Genomic DNA, 23,250 nt, shown 5'->3' on the forward strand with positions numbered 1-23,250 from the left:
TTAACATGAACTGTTTTATATTAAATAAATGTTTTGACATAGTTTAGTTGAAGTTCAAAGATAATATACTGATCATTTGTGATTCGGAGAGATTTTAATTTTTTTTTGATTCAATTATTTGTTTTAAACTATGTTTTATGGAAAAAACTTTTAAGTTTCACTTAAATCACTATTTTTGATTGTTGCTGTTATTCGATATTTAGTTTATAAACTAGTTTGAATTTGTATAATAAGCATCAACTGTCAAGTAATACATACTACTTATAATAATAATATAATTTTATTTACAGAGTAAAAAGTTATCAATTTTGAATATATATTAAAATAAAATCCAGTGAATTGAATACACGATGCAATAAGTCATGAAGACCGGTTCATTGTGGTTTGCACATTGATTTCGTGTAGCATCATCACATGGCATTATCAAAATGTATTTACGTGGATGGACGTCTATACCTTTGATCCCAACATTGTTTTTTGGAAGAACCGAAAAAGATAAATAGCATACTACACGCAATAGGTAAAGTAATAGCCAATGAAAACAATACATTCCAGTTGATAGTGTCTCCAAATAAATTCCGTGCTATCATTGAATCCATTATGTTTCCGAGAGAATAAAACACATCGCATAACGCTATTAGACATCCTGCGTATCCTAGAATATAATAAAGTGTATAATAGATATCATACGAAAATATACTTGAGAGTGAATGTGACAACAGTACAACAGAGTGACAGAGAAAAAAAATTAACCGTATAGTATTATATTCTCGTGATTTTTAAATGTTTTTCAAATAATAATTTTGATCGAAAACTTTTTCGGAGGTAATAAATCACACGATCGATGTTATATCGTATAATACAATTACCGACTGACTGCGATATGCTCGGTGTGAGGGAAAGACAATAAATTACGGCTTTATAACACTTACTTGGGCATAGGTCCAAAGAGTTGATTCGGAGACTACTTCGCTCGAAACCCAACAGTACCACGGACATTTTCATAAAAGATTTAACTATAAATCTGTTACAGTCGGCCACCACGGCGCCCATCAGCATCAGTGGTGATCCAATTAGTACGATGGCAGCGTACCATTTCCTGATGGTTGTTTTTTTTATTGTATCCGCGTTCGTTAACGATATTGCAGACACGCCCGCGAGTATAGATGTCGTCCAACATATCAGCCAGGGTATAGACACTTGGATACCGTTTTTCATAGCATCGAGCCCTAAAACTTTGACACCGTAAATCGGTAACCCGGTGGTGATGAAGCCATACAAATATCCATGGCTGAATAAAAACACAATTATTTTACTTGTTGTAGCTGTACGATTCTACAACACTATAGGGGTTGATCGCACTGATTTGATCATTTTTCTATGAAAACAATTTGATTTTCGGTTTAAATTGAATAGGATATCGTGCGCGTTACTTCTAATTTGTAATTGTTTCCGAAATCGTGTGATTCATGTAAATAAATTTATTTAAATCTATTTTAACGAAATAAAAATCGGTGGACGTTCGGTCGAACACAACAGACTAGTAAATATTAATCGTGATGACGAATCGATACATTTTCTACAGATCACTTGACAGAGCGTTATGAAGGTTTTGCGCAAATAACTGTTCGGGTGATGTTTAGCGGGAAAACGTATGAATTTGTAAAGAAGTTGTGATGGTGAATGAAAAGATAAAAGTACGATTAAATCACACGGTTAACCAATGTGTTCAAACTTCCAAACGGAAAGTCACGGTTGTACCGCGTTTCGAACGCTTAAAACTTATGGTTATTAGCAACGCGAAGAATCATGTACACTATCTGATCTCGGTTCGGGATAAAGAACAAAAAAAAAAAGTAAAAACACTCGTTCAAAGAGTAATTCATGAACGATCCGCGGAGAAACGTCGATTGGAGTCGTGCGTGAATACACTTATGCGGGCTGAACCTACCGCGAACCGTTCGCGCCGATCCATCGGGAGTCGGTTTTTTTGACGAATCTCTCACGAACCCAGTACACGTTGGGACGCTGTTGGTTTGATATTGGTTCGTCAGCGGATCGAAAGCGTATCCGTGGCATTAACGCTATCAACACGACACGAACCTTTCACGAGCGGTTCGCGGTACGTTCGGCTCGCACATGTATGCGTGGCTTTTACACCGTACCCGAGCGACGCGAACAGCAGAGCTATGTATGGCCCGGACCGGAGCATCACGGCCCAAGGGGTCGACAAGAAAGTGGTCGGGCCCGAGTCGTCGGCGTCCGCGGCGCGGTCGTACGGCGTCCAGTGCACCATGGTCATCCACGTGGCGGCCCAGGCGAGGCCGAACATCGTGAGCGCGATGTGACTGCCGTAGTGCGACACATGCGGTATGAACACGCCACTGAAAAGGTTGCCGGTGAAGCCACCGAACAGCGTGCCGGAAAACATGCACGTCGAGTAAAGGCTGCTCTTCGACCTGGGTATGATCTTCCCCGCTAGCGTGCCACCGCACGGACCCGACGGGCCGAACGCGCAGCTGGAAAACGAACGGTTGAAAACAAATTGGTTTAGGAAAGGGGCACGGGGGGGAGGGTCAGTGGTTCTGGTCTCAAATTTACCGGGCCCAGCAGTCGAAAACTACATCTGCAGTCGATCTGCACGACATAGGCTCGTAACGAGGTAAACTAGTAAATATTAATCGCAATGAATCGATACATTTTCTGCAGATCAATCGACAGAACGTTTTATGAAGATTTTGCGTGAATTACTGTTCGGGTAATGTCGTCATCGATCGTAAATAACGTTATCCGTTTTCTAAACGTGTTATCGAGTAAATTTCAGTTTTCGACTTTAGAGCGTGACACTTTACGAGAGCTAACGCGGTCATTAAAATCGTTTGCCCCATCATTGCTGTTTGGAAAGCCGACTGGATCGAACCGAGCGTCGGTGTTCCGTTTTGTCGTTCGTTTATTATTTCCGTAAACATTCGAAATCGATTAGGTTGAAGGTGTATTTAAAGCACATAATATTAGTAGTAACAGTGCAAGATAAACGAAAACTGTATTTTATATCCGTATTAAAAGCCATCAAACGAACAGATTTGCATTTTATTAAGATATATAGGTACGGTCTTTGCTGGAATTACCCATTTAAAATACCACATTTGTCGAATTTACGTTTTCGTGGTATATTTAGCGATATTTACGGTGAAAATAAACTACCCGAAAACTGTATTTTTAAAAAAAATAATTAACAATTTTTCGGGTGAATAAAGATTCTATCAAACGAATTGTTTTTAACATACATGCTTCAATAAAATCACTTTATTTATATTAAATTTGTAGAAAAGAAGATACGTGTTATACACTCACAGTTCCAAAAAAATATATATTTACGTTTCCAAAAGTTTTTCTTTTATTCCGTTAAAGTTAACAATACTCTGATAAGTATTAAGTTCAATTATAGTAAACATTTAGATTTTAAGCGATATAATAAATTATTGGAGAGGCTTCTTTTACTTTCATTTTACAATTTGAAAAAACACCAAAATTCCCCTATAACTCCACAATAAATATCCATGTAAACTTCAAAGGTATAAAAAAAAATAAATAATTTTTCGGTATTTGTAATATAAAAGAAAAATTGAAAATATTGAACAAAAAATAGGTACTAAGAAAAAATAGAGAGTCATGAAAAACATTTTAAACACTTTAGTTAAAAAGACATAAATAAACAGCAAAAAATGTTTGACACTGAAGAACTAGAAAAGAATGGTTAAAACTATTCAAGTACTTGATTAAATAAGTATTATTAATTATTAAATATAACCAGATTTATCTTTAAGATATAAAAATATTACCAAGGTTACCTATTTGGCGATTTTCGACTAAATTGATTAGTGCGAGGTTATATCAATTTTTAATATAGGATAATAAATTATAACAGTCGTGAGATTTCGAGTAAAAATATATTTCATCTAGGCCGGGTGATAAAAAAAAATCCTTTGTTATTTTATTTTTCTATTAAGAACAGTATAGTTATAAAGTTTTTCATTTTGACATTCGTGCTGTTGAGTTAACTACACCTAAACCTATAAAAATATATCATTTCAAAATAAAAACGCAGGTTTATAAAATAAATAATGTTACACTTTTGTGTATTATTATTTTTGTGCTTGTAATGTAACTCAGATTAGTCTGTACATACACCATAGGCCTTAGGTTATTTTTACTATTATTATAGTTAAAAGGATATATTTTAATTTGAATCACTATAATAATAATAATTTTTTTATCGAAATCATGTCTCCAGCATATTTAATATTATATTAATTATATATATATTATATATTTAATGTAAAATTTAGAAAATTATAATTCAAATAACATTGGAATACCCTATTGTGAACTAGAATTATGACGGGGTTTAATAGTAAATGATTTATTTAGGTTATTTTTTTCCAATACTCCGGCTTACATTGTTACACTGAATACTCTTTACAGAACATTGATAATATTGGTCGGTCATAATTTTGAAAATTTTATTTACTATTATTATTCTTGCAAAACGATAAAATTGATATCAAAAATAGAATGGCTGAAAGATCAACAAACTCATTTTCGCAAAAAAATAAAATTGATACGTGTAGTAAGGCCGAAAATAATATGACTTTACAGTGATAGAGATCACATATTGAAACTCTAGAAACATATTTAAATAAAAAAATGCTTCATTCATTGCTTTATTTAACTTAGGTATGTATACGCATAATTCATGCACAGTAAAATATGAATAAGTTTTTCATAATTGATTTTTTATTGAAACAAATATTTTAATTGAACATTTGAAACATTAGTAATTACACTATAAATTAACTAAACATTTTATGAGTATATACGATTATATTAATAGTTTCCAACCTTTTTAATTCTACGTCTACCTCGTAAATTTCAAAAATTGTACGTCCCCTTCCCTTAAATTATAGTTTAGATTTAGATTTTATAAGATATATTTTTTGTTTTAGTGATAAAAACTAGAATATAGTTATTATAATACAGAGATGATGAAATAACGAGCATTTCGTTGTTAAAAAAATTATGACATTCTTCGATCAGTAAAATTGAAAATATTAAATTTATTTCAAAAAAAAGAAAGTTTTTAAGAGTGAAAGCCAACGAAAATGAGGCGACGAAAAAAAAATCCATAGGTGATTAAGGAAAATTTGGTTGGAAGTAGTAGAAGAAAATCTTAACCGAATGGGAGTTGTAGACTGGAGAAAATTAGCCGGGATCAAGAAACATGGAGAGATTTAGTATAAAGGGTGAAAACTCTTAGAGAGATTAAGAGTCAGATGAAGAAGAAAAATGTAAATAAAAGAACTGTAATTAGCTGTATAATACAAATAATAACTAATTTATTTTTATTTAAATTATTTTTTTCCGATTTTACTAATTGTAAAATGGCATAATTATATTAATAACACAATTCTCTTTATTTTATCATCACTATATTCCCCCTTGCAGTATCTATATTTTTCCTAGTTGGGAATCCTTATGACTCTAATATATTATGATATACTTTGAAAACGAATATCAATAATGTTGAATTATAATTTTAGACATATAAATGAATCGTTTAAAAGTCATAGCGTTTAAGTAATGGCTAGCAGATTAAAGTTCATTAAAACTATGAAATATTTAACATTTAAATTTGAAAATATATTAATAATTAATATTAAAAACATCATTCAATTATTTTTTTAAATCGATGAGTATTATAATATATTTTATGACGACTTAAGAAAAAAAAAAATTAAACATTTAAAATTGAAATATTTTTTATTTTAATTCATACCTTCTATATTTTTTGGATATTTAATTTTATTATATTTGTATCGATTTATGATTCGACTATAAATAAATAAATAGATTTATTTTTTATGCAAAATAATAAAATAATACATAAGTATAATAATAATAATTTGTTGATGGACACGTTCATTTACGTACGTTTATGGTGGAAACTATAAATTTTTTCAAAATTAAATTTTGTTTACACATCACAATATTTTTTTTAAATACAATTAATGATTATAGATAGTAGATTTTAATGTATAAATTATCTTTTTTGAATATAATTAGTATTTTTACGTAGATTATTTTTTCCACATTATCTGCCTTAAAATCTAAAATTATATTATGTGAGTATCAAACTTAAATGGGTCACACGTTTTATATTCGTTCCACATGCGATTATTTTTCATATAGAAACATTTTTTTTTTTTTTTCAATAAAAATATAGTTTGTCACTTGCATAACATAATATTATTATACTCAATGTTGTTACTAAATATTTTAAATTTATCATTAAAAGCATTAAACTCACACATTATAGTTATGTGTTATAAAAATGAGCTTTTTAACTTCTTAATATAAACTATTCGAAAAAAAATACAAACAATCGCAAGATAGCGAAGTATAATTGTATACCGAATTTACAATGACCAAACAGAATTTTTCTGTTTTTGATAAATTTTCATTTTAAATTCAAATTTATGACAAATAGAATTACATTTCAGTATAAGATCTACTTTATCGTATAACTTAATTATTATTATAAGTATTTTAGTAATATATTCCTCAGTGTTTAGAATACATTTTAAATCGGGTATTTAAAGTATTGTATAAAATATTTGAAAATTTTAATTAATTTACTTAAGGGTAGATGTTTTAAGTCACATTATCTTATTTCCATGAATATTAAAACTGCTATGATAAAAATACAATATAAATTTATTTTTTATGATGAAAATAAGTAAACCCCTTTAACTTATGGTAATAAATGTAATTCAGGAATAATTATAATATAGTAAATTCGTGTAATTCATTTTTATACTTTTTTACTGTACATTTACGAAATTTTTAAAAGGTATTTTTATATTTAATTAAAAACGAATATTTAGTTATTTTTTAAAAGACAATATTGATGTAAACTTATTGTAGCAGCTAGTAAATATATAATTTTTTAATGAAATATTGCATCAGCATTTACAGAATTTTGATTGATTAACGAATATTATGTCGATGAACTTGATGCTAATTTTAATTAAAAGTTCTGTCAGACCAATTAACTTGTTCAAAGTTGTCCCTTTTTCTCTACCACGTTGTTGTAAATAGTTAAACGAAGCAATTTTGTCTTACCTACGTTAGCGATCGGTAAAACATTTATATGAATACTCGATGACTGGTCGATTTTTTTTCTGTATAGAGAACCTAAAATTGATATGACCTACGACAAGATCCCGTCAATAATATCGTGTGTAAAGGTTACAGATTTATTAAAGTTAAAATTATTCACGTAACATCTTAAATCACACAAATTAATTTGCACGTAAAAAAAAATCCATACATAATATTTACAAACATATCTCACTAAATAGAATCTATTAATTCTAATTTTTTTTTTTTGTGAATACATAAATATTTTATCTTCTTTGTTTTTTTCCGTATAATTTATATTATGATGTAATATATTTATTTTATAATATATATAATAATACATAATATTTTTAAGTATATAATAAAAAATTGGTATTAAATAATTACAATCTAATAAAATTGGAACCATTGATTGAACATTTTATTACTCATTTATATCGAAATATTCGATTTTATAAAACGATTAGAATTGCCCACTTGTTCCATTTATAATCATAAAGATCTGTTTTAATACTAATAAAAAATAAAGTCATAAAAAATGATTACAATAACATTATTAAAAAATTTAGATACTCTTAATTTTGATAAAAATCTGATAATCAAATCACACGTTAACCACAGTGTAAACTTTTTGAATGCTATGTGAAGGTTTTTTAAGTAGCAATTTTGCACCAAAACATTTTTTTTTTTTTTTTTATTTCGTTGTATTTTTTTATCCACTTGTTAGGATAGTGGAACATTTTGTTGGGATAGTATATTAAGTGTTATGCGTTTAATCCTCAAGTGAAACGTGTCGATTTTATTCGATAATTTATCGATTATCTCGTTATTTCTGCGTTTTTGGATGAAAAAAATTTTCTTCGCAAAAAAATAATTTTATTATTTATTCATTTTAATGTTTTAGAAATTAAAACTTGTAAAATCAAAATTATAGCATGCTCGTACATCACAAAATCCAATTAAATTTACGTCCGACCGGGTACCTTCACGTCCGTGTAGAATAATTTTGTATAAACGATTTGTTGAATCACATACATATAGTGCAGTATGCCTAATATTTGTTAAACAAATGCAAGGCTACTACTGTTCTAACAATGGTGCATGTATATTTTTTTGTTCCGTGGCTTATAACCAGTTGGATATAGTTTAATGTGAATTATATAATATTTAACCTAGGGAAAATACTTAATTTGATTATGTATTATATATGAAATTGTTATAATCGAAAATCTATATTTAATTTTATTTCGTTTGGCTAGTAACAAGAAATTCGGTTTTTGGAGTAATAATTTAATTGAGCTTAAGTTCTCAAAAGTCTAAGCATAGAACCACAGCTTTTCCAGAAAAATATTTACTTCCACTGTGCACGTAATTACAGTGAAAGTTTCACAATGTTTACTAAATTGTATTTATTGTTTATATAGCTGCTTAAATGTCTGCATCAATGTTCGTGTGAATTACAAAATGTGTTTAGACCTAAACACATTTAACCACAGGTGTAATATTTATTTAAATTGATGTGTTGTGGATTTATCAGGAGGCTCATGTGATTCGGAGAACGAGTCTAATTTTGTCTGATATCAGGATTTTCCTAGCTCTAAAATATTACTAATGGAATAACGGAAATAATTAAATAATGAAGGCGATTTGAAACGATATCTGACAACATTTTATAAAAACTAAAGTTTAATGACTATCTCGAGTTCAATCTCCAGAGATTTTGAAACAACAAATCATTTTTATAGTACGTAAAATTAACAATTGAAGGGAACAATAGCAGAGGGCGACCGCCATTGGACTACATTAGTCAAATATTAAGAAATATGGACTGCAGATCATATTGCGAATTGAAAAGGAAAGCGGAGAAGCGTCAAGAGTGGAGAATTACTGCCAACCAGCCCTTGGGCTGTTAACAAAAAAAAAAAAAAAAAAAATTAACAAATAAAATAAACGCTGTCAAATACAAATAAATTGAAACGAACGGGATGTGAAATAAGTCCGTATACGAAATAGCCAGGATTTCGAATGTCAAATCTCAGAATTCCTTGAATTCGGGACGGTAAAAATATCAACGTGCACGCAGTTTACGCGTACATGTAAATCGATTAAAAACGAAAAGTTGTACGTATTCTGTACGGTACGGGAGTATTGTTTTCTGTCGTCAAAAATAAAAAGGATGCACAAAGTACAGATATCTGTTAGGGTGGTGCCCCTTGAGCTCCATGTGATATCTTTGAACTTTTGGTTTTAAAATATATAAGTTCTCCCCTCCCATCGGTTTCTGCCACTCCAGAAAATTTTTCACCGAGTTACGTAACAGCTCACCCTTGCAGGAACCTGAGGAACGTGACGGTCATCCAACTGTCGTATTGGATGGCCGCGACTGGGACCAAGGCTGCGGTGACCGCGGTGACGGCCACGCACCACAATAATATAGACCGCTCGTGGCCCATGCTCGAGTAGACGCCAACGGGAAACGCAGACACTAGCGTGCCGATGAAGTACGCGCCCATGGCGGCTGCCTGCTGCCGTGGTGTCCAGTTCAGCCGTTTGGCCACGCCAACCGTCGAGTTCTGGCTCACCTGGACCTCAGCGTCCGGACACGGTTCCCGGTCAGCCGGCCCGGCAACCAGTGGCTCGACCATCATCACCATCATCGAGTACGTAAAGTGCAACCGGGTGGTCAACAGGAACGCGTATGCCACAAACACCATCGTCAGCCAGGCCTTTGTCGCGCAACACTGCTCGTTTTCCGAAACCAGTGCACGGTTAGTAAGTTTATGACAATAGCAATAGTTTTATAGACGCCCTTAAGGGGAAAACATTCAAGCGAATGTTACGTTGTAACGTATTAGTTAATTGTGCGTGTCAACTTAAGAATTTTTTTTTTTGTAAATAATTTAGCCCTCTATTTGAAACTGTCTTCGTTACACGGAAAAGTCGAATCATATTATATAGTATATTATAAATTTATGATTTTGGGGTCACTGTTAATTGCAGTCCGTTTTTATGTTCCATTATACTTCATCAGTTATAAATCAGAACCAAAGTTCTTACCATCAAGCTCACCCTCACTTCCACCGAACGACAATCATAATTTTACGTGAAATTCATGACCAGAAAAGAGAATAGTGCACCCGGATCAGAAACATATATATTATAAAATAAAATAAAATAATACGAGTATAACATAATATTATTATTGAGTATAATAATATGATTAATTCTTATTACAATGAGAACAATTTATATATCTTAAGTTAAACGTAAATTGCCGAAGTTTAGATTCGATATAAAATTTAAAGTCGAAATAATCCTTGTCGTTGCAAACCTGAAACTTATGACTTCGTTAAAATAACAGTAGATTTCGTGGAATAACTCATAAGAGTTTATTTTATACTTGCAGTATGATAGGTTGAAACCAACCGATTTCTTTTAATATTTCGAGACATATAATGAAACATTTTAAGTAAAAATGATCGTTGAATTTACGACTAGAAGAAATACATGAAATATTTATTTATACGTTTTAAATCAGGTGTGATACTGTAGTGATGAAATCAAAAATGATTAATAATTTGACTAAGTTAGATAACATTAGTCGGCTAATATTTATATAGATGAAAAGATATAACATTTTTTAGCGATAATGTAATTACACACATACTAGGTTTGGCGACTTGCATATTTTTAAAAATACTAATTAGAAACTTAATAAGTTTGTTATTAGAAACATTTTTTATAAAAATACAGAAAAACCCTAAACTACTACACTTGTTGGTTCCTTAGAATCAAAAACATTATCCTTTAGTGAGTTCTAAAATAGTTTATCTAAAATAGTGATCTAGATATAGAGCGTATATTTTATCTCAAGATTCTTAACAGAAATATTTTTATTTTGAGAAAACAAAATAATGGTTTTAATTTATAATTTAAGAAATTATAAATTATTCTAGGATACAAAATATATTATTTGGTTAGAAAAAGTAATTAGTTGAAGTCTTCAATAGATTTTGAAAGTAAATAGAATCTTCTTAGATATAATACAACAGATTTATTATTATTATTATTATTTTTTTTTTTTATAAACTATTTACAATCTATTCTAATTTAGAACAATGTTCACAAAAATGAGAGGAGAGGAGTTACACGTGAGGATTTTGAGGAAAGAAGCCACCCATTAGCGACTCTACTTATCTTGAGTTTTGCTTTATATATTAATTAAAACATAAAAAGTAATTTATAGTTTAATTATTATTTAAAAATCGCGGCAACATTTCCACTTTAGTCGTACAGGGAAATTACCTGGATTGGATAAGGTTGATAGATTTTTTATAAGAAAGTTAGAATTAAAAGTTAGTTTGTTATAAAATCTTTTATAGAACATTTTTTCTTCCTTAAGTACTGGCTTGATGGTTTTTAAGTCATTGTGGAATGTAAGATTAGAAATATAAGGAGGAGCGTTAATTATTTTTTCTAGGGGAATATTTTGAATTTTTTGAATTTTTTAAATGTTTAATTTTTTTGCACTAACCCAGAGTCACATAAGTCCAGAAAAATTTTAGAAAGGTTTTCTATACTAACAATTTAATTTTAGGTTCATATGTGTATTTCTAAATAGTAGCATGAGTAGGCGAATATTTAGTTGCAGTTTTTTTGATTTTATGTGTTTGGGCCATGTTCGGTGATTATCTAATAGAAGTCCCGCATTAATATTAGTTTTAAATAATAACATTTATAGAAAATCATTTAAATTATATTATTAAATATAATTCCGATAGTTAAAGACCATATATTTTTACTTTCCTGTCTTAGATTACAATTGAATCATTTTATTATTAATATAAAATTAATGTGATTGTATGAATTAGAAACCTATTTTTTTTTACAAGAAAACTTTGGTAAAAAATTAATATTTTTTTCGACATTTTTAGTATACCGTGAGTTTTTGAACAATTTTAATTTGTATATTTTTTTTTACCTATTGCATAAAAATATGTTTGTATGTTTTCCTCTTTATTACTAATAAAAAAAAAAAAAAAAATAAATAATATGTTAATGTAAAGTTTCTATAGGAAATTACAGTTAAATTATTTTACAGTTGTTATACACATAAAAAATGAATGAGTATATTTTAACGTATAGCCAACATTGGTTCTACGACATTTTAGTGCAATTTTTTAAGCGCACGACAAAATTTGATTCAATCAACGTATACATTTTACCGTGCCACAATTTATTTAGCGCATTCCACATTTTGGTAAACGAAAATATAACTTTAGAATGACTGAACACAAGGTAAATAAGTTTCAAATTAAATACATAATGTACTAAATACTAAATACAAGAAACCAAATTAAAACTGTTTTAATATTATACTGGTATTTAGGACCAACAAAGCATAGTCGTATAATTTCAATAAAAATATAAAATAAACATGTAGATTATTTTATTTTATTCTTAAATTTCAAAAAAACCAAATTATTTTGAAAAAGAATACATCTCAGATAATTATAAATAAAATTTATAAGTAGTAGAAAAATCTTTTTTTCCAATTAAAATTGTGGGCCGACCTTGTAAGTATTCATTGAGTAATATGTTTTCAACATCTTATACATAATATGTATTATATTCCTTATAGTATTAATCATAATATTCTTTTTATTGTGTTTGTATACCTACTCTTTTCTTATAATACATAACTGGAAATTATTTGTTCAATAACCATTTCCAAATTATTTTATTTTCTCCCCGTCTGTTCTATCTATAACTGTAATTGTTAAAGACTTCTTTTTTTGTCTTGTATTATATTATAAAGACATTTCTTTATTTTAAAAAAAGTAATTTTTAAAAATGATTGAATAAAGACTCGATCATGTCAAAATTCTACCGTGATTTTACCTGTCAGTCCCTTATGTCCCTTATAATCGCAAATACAATCATGGATCAAGATACCCGCATTGTTGAGAGTATAGAAAAACTAAACTTGCATCCCAGTGATTAGTTTATGTGTATGAATGTATCGTATATCGTTTATCTACTGTAATACCAATAATATGTCGCAAGCACACAAATTATATTAAAATAACAACTGCTGTTCTGATAATATTCAATATTCCGTAAGACCTAGTTTGAATTTAGCTTAAAAGTAATATTTTCCGCACTAAATTGTTGAACAAAAAAATGTCACATGTGCTGAATTATCCTGCGCTAAAATTTTTGAACTGCATTTTCATATACTAAAATATTATAAAATACATCATCAAGATTAAACTAGACAACTATCTAACCAGTGGTGGTAGTTTTTACAATCGTAAAACATATGTGTGTCATCCACCTTGATAAATATGTTTGATTATTTACCTTCAACTAGGAACATGGTTATTCGTTTTTATTTTAAGTTATTTTAAGTAAATGTAATATTGATTTTATGTGTAACGCAATAACACAATTATTTATCTACAATTATACTTCCTTTTTACTATACTGTGCACGTTTATTGTTCCGAAAGAACATTAAATTATAAATAAATATAAATGTGAAGTAGTGCACTTGAAATAAAATAAAAGTATCCAATACCGGTACGTGTAGAAGATGATAAAGTGCCCAAGTTGAGTAAATGTAAACAATATAAAATCTACCCATCAGATGTCGCATAACAAAAAGCCCTAACTCTTTATGGTTTATATTATATATTTCACCGTTGGGTCGTGTTGACAATTTTAATATTAATTTAACCATGTAACTTTTCATAAACTAATTAATTTGGTAACAATTGGAATAATTGTTTCAAATAAAATTTAGTGTATTATCTTACACATTGAATATCATAATTTATATAATATAAAAGTAGTAGTAGTAATTATGTATTGCATAATTAAATGAATTCATGGGCTATGTTAATGGTATCTTACAGTTATATGGGTGTCCAAAAATGTATTGGTCAATGTAAACGTCGTGTAAAAGATACGCAAAGAACTGAAACGAAATTTAAGATAAAATTCGGTTCAGGTGACGGTTTTTCGTAGGGAGGGAATCATGGGGGTCTGTACACACTCCTGAGTTTAGACTGTTATATATTATTAATTTGAGACCTTCGGCTTTAAAATATGTAATGTTTTTTAGGTTAGTATAAGAATTTAATTTTAATAATAAATTATTAAAGGGTTACAAATTTTATTTAAGGTGTTAAGATAATATTAAAGGACTCCCCCTGTTGAAAATAATCTAAAAACCACCACTGATTTTGTTCATTAGTCATATCGTCAAGATACACATCTATTTACTACTGGCTTGTATTTAAACTAATATAATATTAAGCATTTGTTTTATTAAAATGTTAATAAACCAAAGCTTCTTTACATTGAGCAACGTGAATGATGCATTTATAGATACAGTTAAATGTACGAGTATAACATAATACAATTGCATGAATTATTTAAAAAAAAATAAGTTTTATATGAGATGTGAGTGCTTTTATTTAAATTGTAGATTTCTGGTAATTTATTTCAGGGCAATTCTATTTTATTTGTTTAACATTTCAACTATCTACTTGTATTATTTTTTCTAAAATCTAACGACTCGTGAGTTATGATGATATCATGATTATTTATATTAATTTTTGTACTCAGGGGAATGAGTAATTTTTGGTTATAAGACTTCTAGTATTATATATTATAAGCAAACGATAGTAATCATGATTAAACGATTCGAACATTCGATAACCATATGTGTACATACGGTGATGTCTTTTTAAATATATAATAAATCTGTTTTTTTTTTTTTTTTATATTATTTGATTACATTTACGATAAATAAATAAATTAATGAGGTTTCATTTACATAATATGGTCATTGAGTTACTGACTTGGAAAAAAAAAATTAGATAAATATTTTTAATTTATTTTTATCAACAAGTACGATACCTGAAAATATGTGTGTTCTACAATATCACGTATTATAATTATATTATGTTAAAAATACTGCACTCAAAGGGCAAATTCATTGGGGATTAATAAAGATTTTTCACGAGACTTAGTTTAATGTTCATATTTTTTTACATCATTGGTCGAAAACTCGGACCATGGAAACTATTCCGTTTTTAAATGTTTATTTTACATGAACGGGGTTTGCATTACCATCTTTTAGAAGTTTCGTTATAAATATAGACAGTTACGTAATATTATACTAATATGTTTTCTTAAGTAAGAAATACATGCCAGTTTTCTTGTGATTTTGTGTTATTATGCTATTAAACTTTAAGTCTTATGGGATAATTTAAAATTGAACTACGCGAATTCATGAAATTAAATCATTAGATACTTGTATTGTCATATTTTTATAAAGTTATTCCGTTTTATATTTTTGAACATCTAAAAAAAATTGTATGAATATAATAACAATATTTGTTTAGTTTAAGCAATTTAATCAAACTTTAATAAAAGTTATGTCAAAGTTTAAGTTTGCTTATGTTCTTGAATACTTGATAAGTATTTTATTCGATCATTCGTTGTAAAGTGATGATAATAATTTGATATGAAATGAGAGGAAAATAAATGGTATCTTAATTATAAATACTTAACAATTAGAATGATAAATATTCTCAATAAAGTATACTTTTTAACCCATATTAATGTACCTCATTATGAGTACGTGAAATATTGAAATAAAGATGCTACATGTATTACGAGACAAGAGTTTATTATTAATTTAAATTAATAATAAATTCTTGTCTTCATTTTAATGGTTTAATCCATTAAAATTAAATTTAAATCTCAATATAATGCTTAATTAAAATTGTATTACGTTTAATTTTGTACCGTTTATTAATATATATATATATATGATTTTATAGTGAAAAAAATAAGGTATTATTAGTATTTTTAATATACTAAACGAAAACGTAGCTTATATATTAGATATTAAATAAACAATACTTAAAATAATTTAAAAAAAATAACTAATAATACTTAAATTTAACACACATTTAAATTAATTAATGACTTTTAACTTACCATGTTTAATAACTATTGGCTATTTAGTAATGAAATAATTTTTATCATAAACACCTAAAAATAAAAAATAAATAATTTATAGATAACTTATTTTACTCATGAATAAATAACTAAAATATGTTTCCTATGGATACTAATTTGTATGTTATATCAATTTCGATAAATATTTTACAATTAAAAATATGTAAATTATCACTGCATATAATAAAATTTATAATTCTGTAGAAAAATTAATGTTTTTAATTATACCTTGATTTTTAAACTACTAAGTAGCTATGAATAATATTTTGATTGATAATTTTAGGAAGAAACCAAAATGCAATAATCTATGGCGTATCCGTTAGTGTACTTTTTTGTTTAATTATATTACTTCCATTTATTATTTTTTATGTTCAAATTGTTAATATGAAATTATTTAATTTAGTTTAGAGTAAATTGTTTATTTTAAATAAATAAATTTGATATTAGTAAAACAACGTTAATATTTTTATCTTAAATTATTATACTTTGATGTGCGATTTTTGTCTAATTTTATTTCAAATGAACTACTAAAAAGACCTTTTTTAAATATATAAATGTATATTTAGTATGAAAAATATTTTTATAATATACTTATATCAGAAAAAACTTTCTTAAATAGTCTGTAGTATATTTGTTTATCACATAACTATACTAGTACTCAATGATATTAACGAAACAATTTAATTTAAACGAACATACTTATTTATTGTTAATTATAAAAATAAGACAAACCTAAGTTGTGATCCAATATTAAATAATATTAAAATGTATTATTTATATTGAAAAAATATCATAATTACCAAGTATAAACAACTGTTCGTCATGGAGTTGAATTGTATACTAAATTTAGAGTTTGTTTAAAATCACTAACGATCATTCGGATCAAAAATTAATTTTATATGTTGGGATTTCTATTATATTTGATTGTAATTATTAAAGCCAAAGTAATTTAAAGAACGTGTAATAAGTAGACACCATGGCATGTAGTGTGTTTGTGCTCGAGTTTATAAGAAACATATGTTTATAATTGTCTTTCTTACTCTTTTCATCATAAAATAATGAGCAAAACTAAAACGAATTACGTTCTTTTAAAAAATTAGCATACTCGAAATTATTTTAAAAGTACAAAACCAAACTTTTATTTAGAATATTTCTTTATACATGAAAATTTAAGTCTCTTTAAATCTCTAATTCACCTTCCTTCATTAAAATTCTTTTACAATATTTGAGCATAATTCTTATATATAATATAAAAAAAGACGTTTGTTTACTTTGGTTATTGAATATATAGTCGATTTTATATTTATATTATTGGTCTATTTTAATTTTATGTTTAAATGATTATTACTATTTTATTTAAGACAATAAGGAAATCATTATATTAATTTTATTATAATGTATTCAGAATTCAAAAGTCAACAATGAAAAAGGGTATCATTTACACCTAATGACGTATATCTAATTCCCGTATTTTTTTCAGATGTATGAAATGATAATTATAAATGTACGGAACAAAAATTTAAAATAGAATATTGAAAACAGTCCATTAATTTGGGTCATATATCCATTTGTGTATGGATTTTTTTAAACAAAATTAACTTTTTATAATTTTTTCAACTATTTTCGAAAATTGAACTAAAAGTTTTATTTCAAAGTATTTTTATGAAAATATATTGCAAGTCATAAATCAATTTCTTGTAAGCTTATATTTTATAATATTTTAACGTAAACTCTGAATTATTCATAAACTCCAAATGAGCTTTACTTAGAATCATTTTTTTTTTTTTTTTGAATTTGATGATTTATAATTTTCAAATAATGACAACACGTCTTGAACACTTAGTGTGACCATAAATATTATAACAAGCGTAGTGTAATTCTTGATATTTCGAAATAAATGAAATTTATTAGAATAGTCTCTAAAAAATTGTTAAATTAAGTTTTATTTGATTATTTAATTTTTCCTAAAAGTAACCGTTAACAAATGTTCTTCTAGTTTCATATATTTTTATACCTTGATAAACTTAGTTTTAAAAATTACACTCATATCGTTATGATCAAAATACTTATAAAAAAAAAAAAAAAGAAAAACACTAAAAATTACGTAATAAATTATTTATAACGACGAAATAGGAATGATGAAAAACTTGAAGTTTTATATAAACTACAAAAAACACAAAAAGTATTAAAGTACTTGCAATATCAAATAACTCCTCGTGATGAAAATTCTAATCGATTTCTTAATAAAATAATTATTAACTACCATTGTATAACACAATGTTGTCTATCGATTTTCATAATTATATGGTTCTGTATCAAAATTTAATAATTGTTAAATATTTCTTACTTATTTTTGTATTTTACAATTAACTGATTCTATCGACGTGCTGAATCATACTGTATGGAGACTAGTTGATCGTTGTGTATGGTAATTATAAACAATTTTTACTCTCTTTAACGAATTATGATATATTTTTTTTAAATAAAATAGAATTGCTAATGTTTACAAATAAATACTACGTCACAATTTTTTCGCATAAAATCTTCTTGAAACTTTTAATTTCAGATATTCTAGTATAGGTATTTGTTATAATTTTTTGTAAGTTTTTATTAGAATTTTCAATTTGTCTTTTTACTCTTTTCTAGGTTTGTTTACACCATTTATTTAAAATTACTTTAGTTTTTGTATTAATTTCAATTCAGATTTTTAACAATATATTAAAAACTTCACGAATAAAATGATACGAAGTGTAAAATTATAGTTATAAATTATAATATTAGTAGAATGATTCTGGTATATTGTGGTTCTAGTCTCTTCTGAAGATTTACCGGTCTATAAAATTGGTGGGAAATTTGAATTAGGACATACATAATTGTAAAACATAATCAAAGTTATTGGTTGAAGCATTTTCAATTGAACACGAAAAGGCATCGTTGACTAAATTTTCGAGTAAAAGGTTAAGAGTGAAAAAAACCTTTTAAAGAAACAATTATTTCCGATTTTTAATTGTATTTTATAATAAGTTTCTTTTGCTTTAGATTTTTCTAAAACACCCATGTTTATCATTTTTAAAAATAATTTTGTAATCGTACGTCACATATATTTATAAACTTCGGTTATTTTTAACAATTATTATTATTAACGTCAAAAATAGTATATTCAAGGAGTAAATATATTTTCATGGTGAATGTGTCACTGAGAAAGTGTTATAACACATATATTTCATTGAATGCAATCGCATTTCAGTCCATCTGTATACCCTCATAGTCAAATGACAACCGTTTTTATATGGCTACTTTTATTATTATTTATTAGTATTTTATTTTGTTTAGTTTACACTCAATCATTGAATCTCAATGTCTTCTAACGTTTTACTTTTCGATTATTTAATTTAATATTCTGTTTTTGTTATAAATAAATGCCTTGACGCTGAAATTAAACACCAAATAAATATTAACGTGAGTTAACATTGCGTCTTCTATGTATTATTTTAGATTTTCCCTGAATTGTAGTTCGGTTCAACTTTAGACCGTCAAAGATCTCCGTAGACAACTGTAATACCGGTTACTGGAGAATTTGATAAACGTGTAACAAACACTGATTCGTTAATTATTTTATTTTTATAAGCATGGTCCCTTTGTCGTTTCATAACGTTCGCTTCAGTTTATCTTGGTTGGTTGTCTCTACGAGCATAGCATTTAATTCGGTTTGTTTAATCCATTTTGGTTTTTGTTTGGCATATTATTGTTGTATACGACGAATTGGTATCATGGCCTGCTGTTATTTCCTCTGTTGTCTGATATATTATTTTACTATGCTTCAACGTTCATTCCTATCAGTAATTTTTGATTGCGATCGATGTTGGAAATTATTTTATTTGCAGTGTTATAGAATTCTGAACGATGGTCAATGATTTTTGATAGTAAATTGGCACCAAAAGTTATACATTAAAATATTGTATATGAAATATTGAACACGGATGGATATATAATATAATATTTGGATTAGATAAATAAAAAAATATGTTATGTTAGATTCCGTTCAGTAATTATTAATTTGTGCATTTTTTTATTTATATCTTTCACATTTCTTTTTTTTTGCAAGAATTACTATAATGATTAATCAGATTGTATTTAAAAGTTGGAAGACCAAGACCATTTTTTAAAGTGATGATTTCAAAATATTTTCTTAATATGTGACATGTCTTCGAATATATTTTTATTTTATTACTCTATATGTATTGCCAGTAAAAGTTATGGGAAAAATATTGATAGTTAATTGTAATTATTTATAAAATTAAATTGTATTGTATATATCTTATACAAATAAGTTCAAAGTAAGTTAAAGTAAAAATGGTAATGTTGCTTTCATAAATAATTATATTATATTAGTATGTATAAAATTCATACCGAATACTTCGTTCTCTCGAATCTTACTTCAACACTTTCAATACTAAAATATTTATCATCATATTTAATCGTTTAAATTTTAAACTTATTTACATTATTAAAAATAAACATTTTACATTTTTCATACGATTATAAAGTTTTTAATTTTCTTAACTCGTCTTAATTCGTTTTCAAGACTGTTATTTTGTACGCTGCGATACAGCGAGTAGATTTATTTCACTGCAAAAGTCTCTATACATTCGAAATAACGTGTTTACTCATTATAATATTTTCAAAGGACACATTTTAATAGAAATGTGTATCGTACCGTGGAATATAATCTAAATTAATGTGGACATGATTATGTCAAAAAAATTGTTTAAGTACATATGTGTTATGTGTATTGTATAATATATACATACATGTATATTACATATATATTTTAGTAATATTTTTTGTGTATGTCAATGTCAGACTTTTAAAATATTTTGACAACATACACTTCAGGCTTTCATTAATCATAATTATAGTTTTACAATCGAGTTTTTTATAAATTAAGATACGAAGAAGTTGAAAAATTGTTTGTTTTAATTTTGATTTGTGTTTAAAAATATTTGTTTAACAACATTTTCATCATTATTAAATATTAATATTCTACAGAATAATATTATTCAAATAATATAGTGTAAATACAGTAGAATATAGGTAACTCGACCGTTCGCTAATTCGAGAAGTCCAGTAGTCCGGCTGTATTATATTTTTATTTTTTTCGATAAAATAACTTTAAAATTATTACAGTTAAAAACATAACTAATTAAATCCAAACGAACTTTATTGGATTGATGAAGTTATAAGTACGTTACACAACTTGCTATCAATATGTAATTTATGCATGAGAAATAAAAACAAAATACAAAATTCTTCTCCCAAAAAAATATTTTTTAGGGATTTCCTTACTTTCTAAATTTAATTTTTTCCTGTCAGGAATATTATTATAAAATAAATTACAACTTATTTAAAATATTATGGCCTACCTAATTAGATTTTCATGAGAGCTCTGTGGTAAAAATATAAAAGTTGTATTGAAAACGCTGTTTTATGCACAATATAACAACGTATTATTAAAAAGTACTTATTACATTTCATTATAAATAATAAATACATATAATTTTAAATAAAACTCTTAACTTCTAACTTTTTATAGCAAACCGGTATGAAAATATAATATGAATCGTTATTTTATTTTTGATATATATGTAATTAGTTAATATTTTTCTTTTCAAAAGATTTTTGTACAAAAATAAATATATCAACATTTATATGTTAATGAAATACATTAAATTCAAATAAAATGTCGATTATTGTTAAGGAAAATAGTGGATGGAGATAAAGATGTCTCTATTACTGACGTTTAAATATTTAATAGTGGCTTAAAAATTTTATTAAATTATTTAATATTAATTGGATAAATATATTTTTATTCGTATTAAACCCAATATTATTAACAATGAGCACGTGTGTTACGATACATTTTTATATTCTAAATGAAACGAGGAATGTATTAGTTTTATCACGATGTGTTAATATTTTTATTATTATTATTTTTTGATTTATTTTTAATTATTACGACTATTGTTTTGATGTTATATGTTTAATTTATTTATTTACTTATTATTCTATTTTATAATAATTATTATTATTTGTATTATTGATAAGCTGAAAAATGTCATAGGCATAAATAAATAAATATTTATATAATATGTAGTTATTTAAATATTGATGAAACGATAAAAATTTCGAAAACCCACTACATTTTTATAGCCAGATATTCGTAAAATTTTCAATCTTATACATAAGGTTTTAAATTAAATATAAGATTTTTCAAATGATTATTTTAGTAGCAAAAAAAAAAAAAACATTTGAAAGTTACAAAAATGATTTATAAACATTACAAAATGAACTAGATTGTATTAACAAATTTTCTTTAAACAATATTAGTATTTTAGTTTTAATACAAAGTGCGGCATAAGTCGGTTTCCGCAGTCTTGTTATCAAAAAATTGCTTATTATTATAATTAATAATCAGTTATATAATAATTATTGCGATTATCACTTATAACAATAGCAGCAAGTATTATTAGTTAAATTAATTGATCTTTAGGAAAAACTAGTGTGTTGTACGGACGTGTGGTGTGTGCGTGTAATTTACTATTTGTGATTTATTATTTTTACTATTTAATTTTATTAATTTACTCGCTATTAACATGGTTGTCGGTAACACGGTAAGTTTGCAAAAGAATAGTGAACTTTTTTACTAGTTTCGTAGCTGCAATTGGATGCCGACTATGCCAAATTTTTTACTAATTTTCAGTACTTTACAGCCGAATCACCTGTACCTTCTCGTGGTAATGTGACAAAAATGTACAATAAGTTTCTTCAAACGGGTTCTGTAGCAGACGCATCGCGACTAATTACAGCTACTACACCTGAAATCATGGAGATAATTGCGTTATTGCTTGCCTTTTTCAATCAACCTTTTTTGTAAATATAAACTGGTTCACTCCACAATTTTTATTCAGAATCGCTTTTTATTTCAAGGGTAATGGTATATTGGTTTCAAATTTGA

General features: G+C 26.8%; 1 protein-coding gene across 1 annotated transcript; it reads right to left on the bottom strand.

The window, feature by feature from the left end:
• Positions 1 to 304: 304 nt before the first annotated feature.
• LOC112689480 (putative inorganic phosphate cotransporter) lies at positions 305 to 23,039 on the bottom strand. The gene is made up of 6 exons (XM_025563212.1): positions 23,021 to 23,039; positions 16,215 to 16,268; positions 9,526 to 9,941; positions 2,166 to 2,519; positions 933 to 1,291; positions 305 to 655 (listed from the first exon to the last, which is right to left on the bottom strand). Exons 2-6 carry the CDS (start codon positions 16,215 to 16,217, stop codon positions 435 to 437), a joined length of 1,353 nt encoding a protein of 450 aa, XP_025418997.1. The 5' UTR covers positions 16,218 to 16,268; positions 23,021 to 23,039; the 3' UTR covers positions 305 to 434.
• Between the last annotated feature and the right edge of the window lie 211 nt (positions 23,040 to 23,250).

Source organism: Sipha flava, unplaced genomic scaffold, assembly GCF_003268045.1.
Source record: "Sipha flava isolate LNK unplaced genomic scaffold, YSA_version1 112_pilon_pilon, whole genome shotgun sequence".
Classification (NCBI taxonomy): Eukaryota; Metazoa; Arthropoda; class Insecta; order Hemiptera; family Aphididae; genus Sipha; species Sipha flava.

Coding starts and splice junctions, on each gene's coding strand:
- LOC112689480 (XM_025563212.1), bottom strand. Junction 1,292..2,165: donor CTGCTGTTCGCGTCGCTCGG/GTACGGTGTAAA, acceptor GTTTTTATTCAG/CCATGGATATTTGTATGGCT. Junction 656..932: donor CTCTTTGGACCTATGCCCAA/GTAAGTGTTATA, acceptor ATTATATTCTAG/GATACGCAGGATGTCTAATA.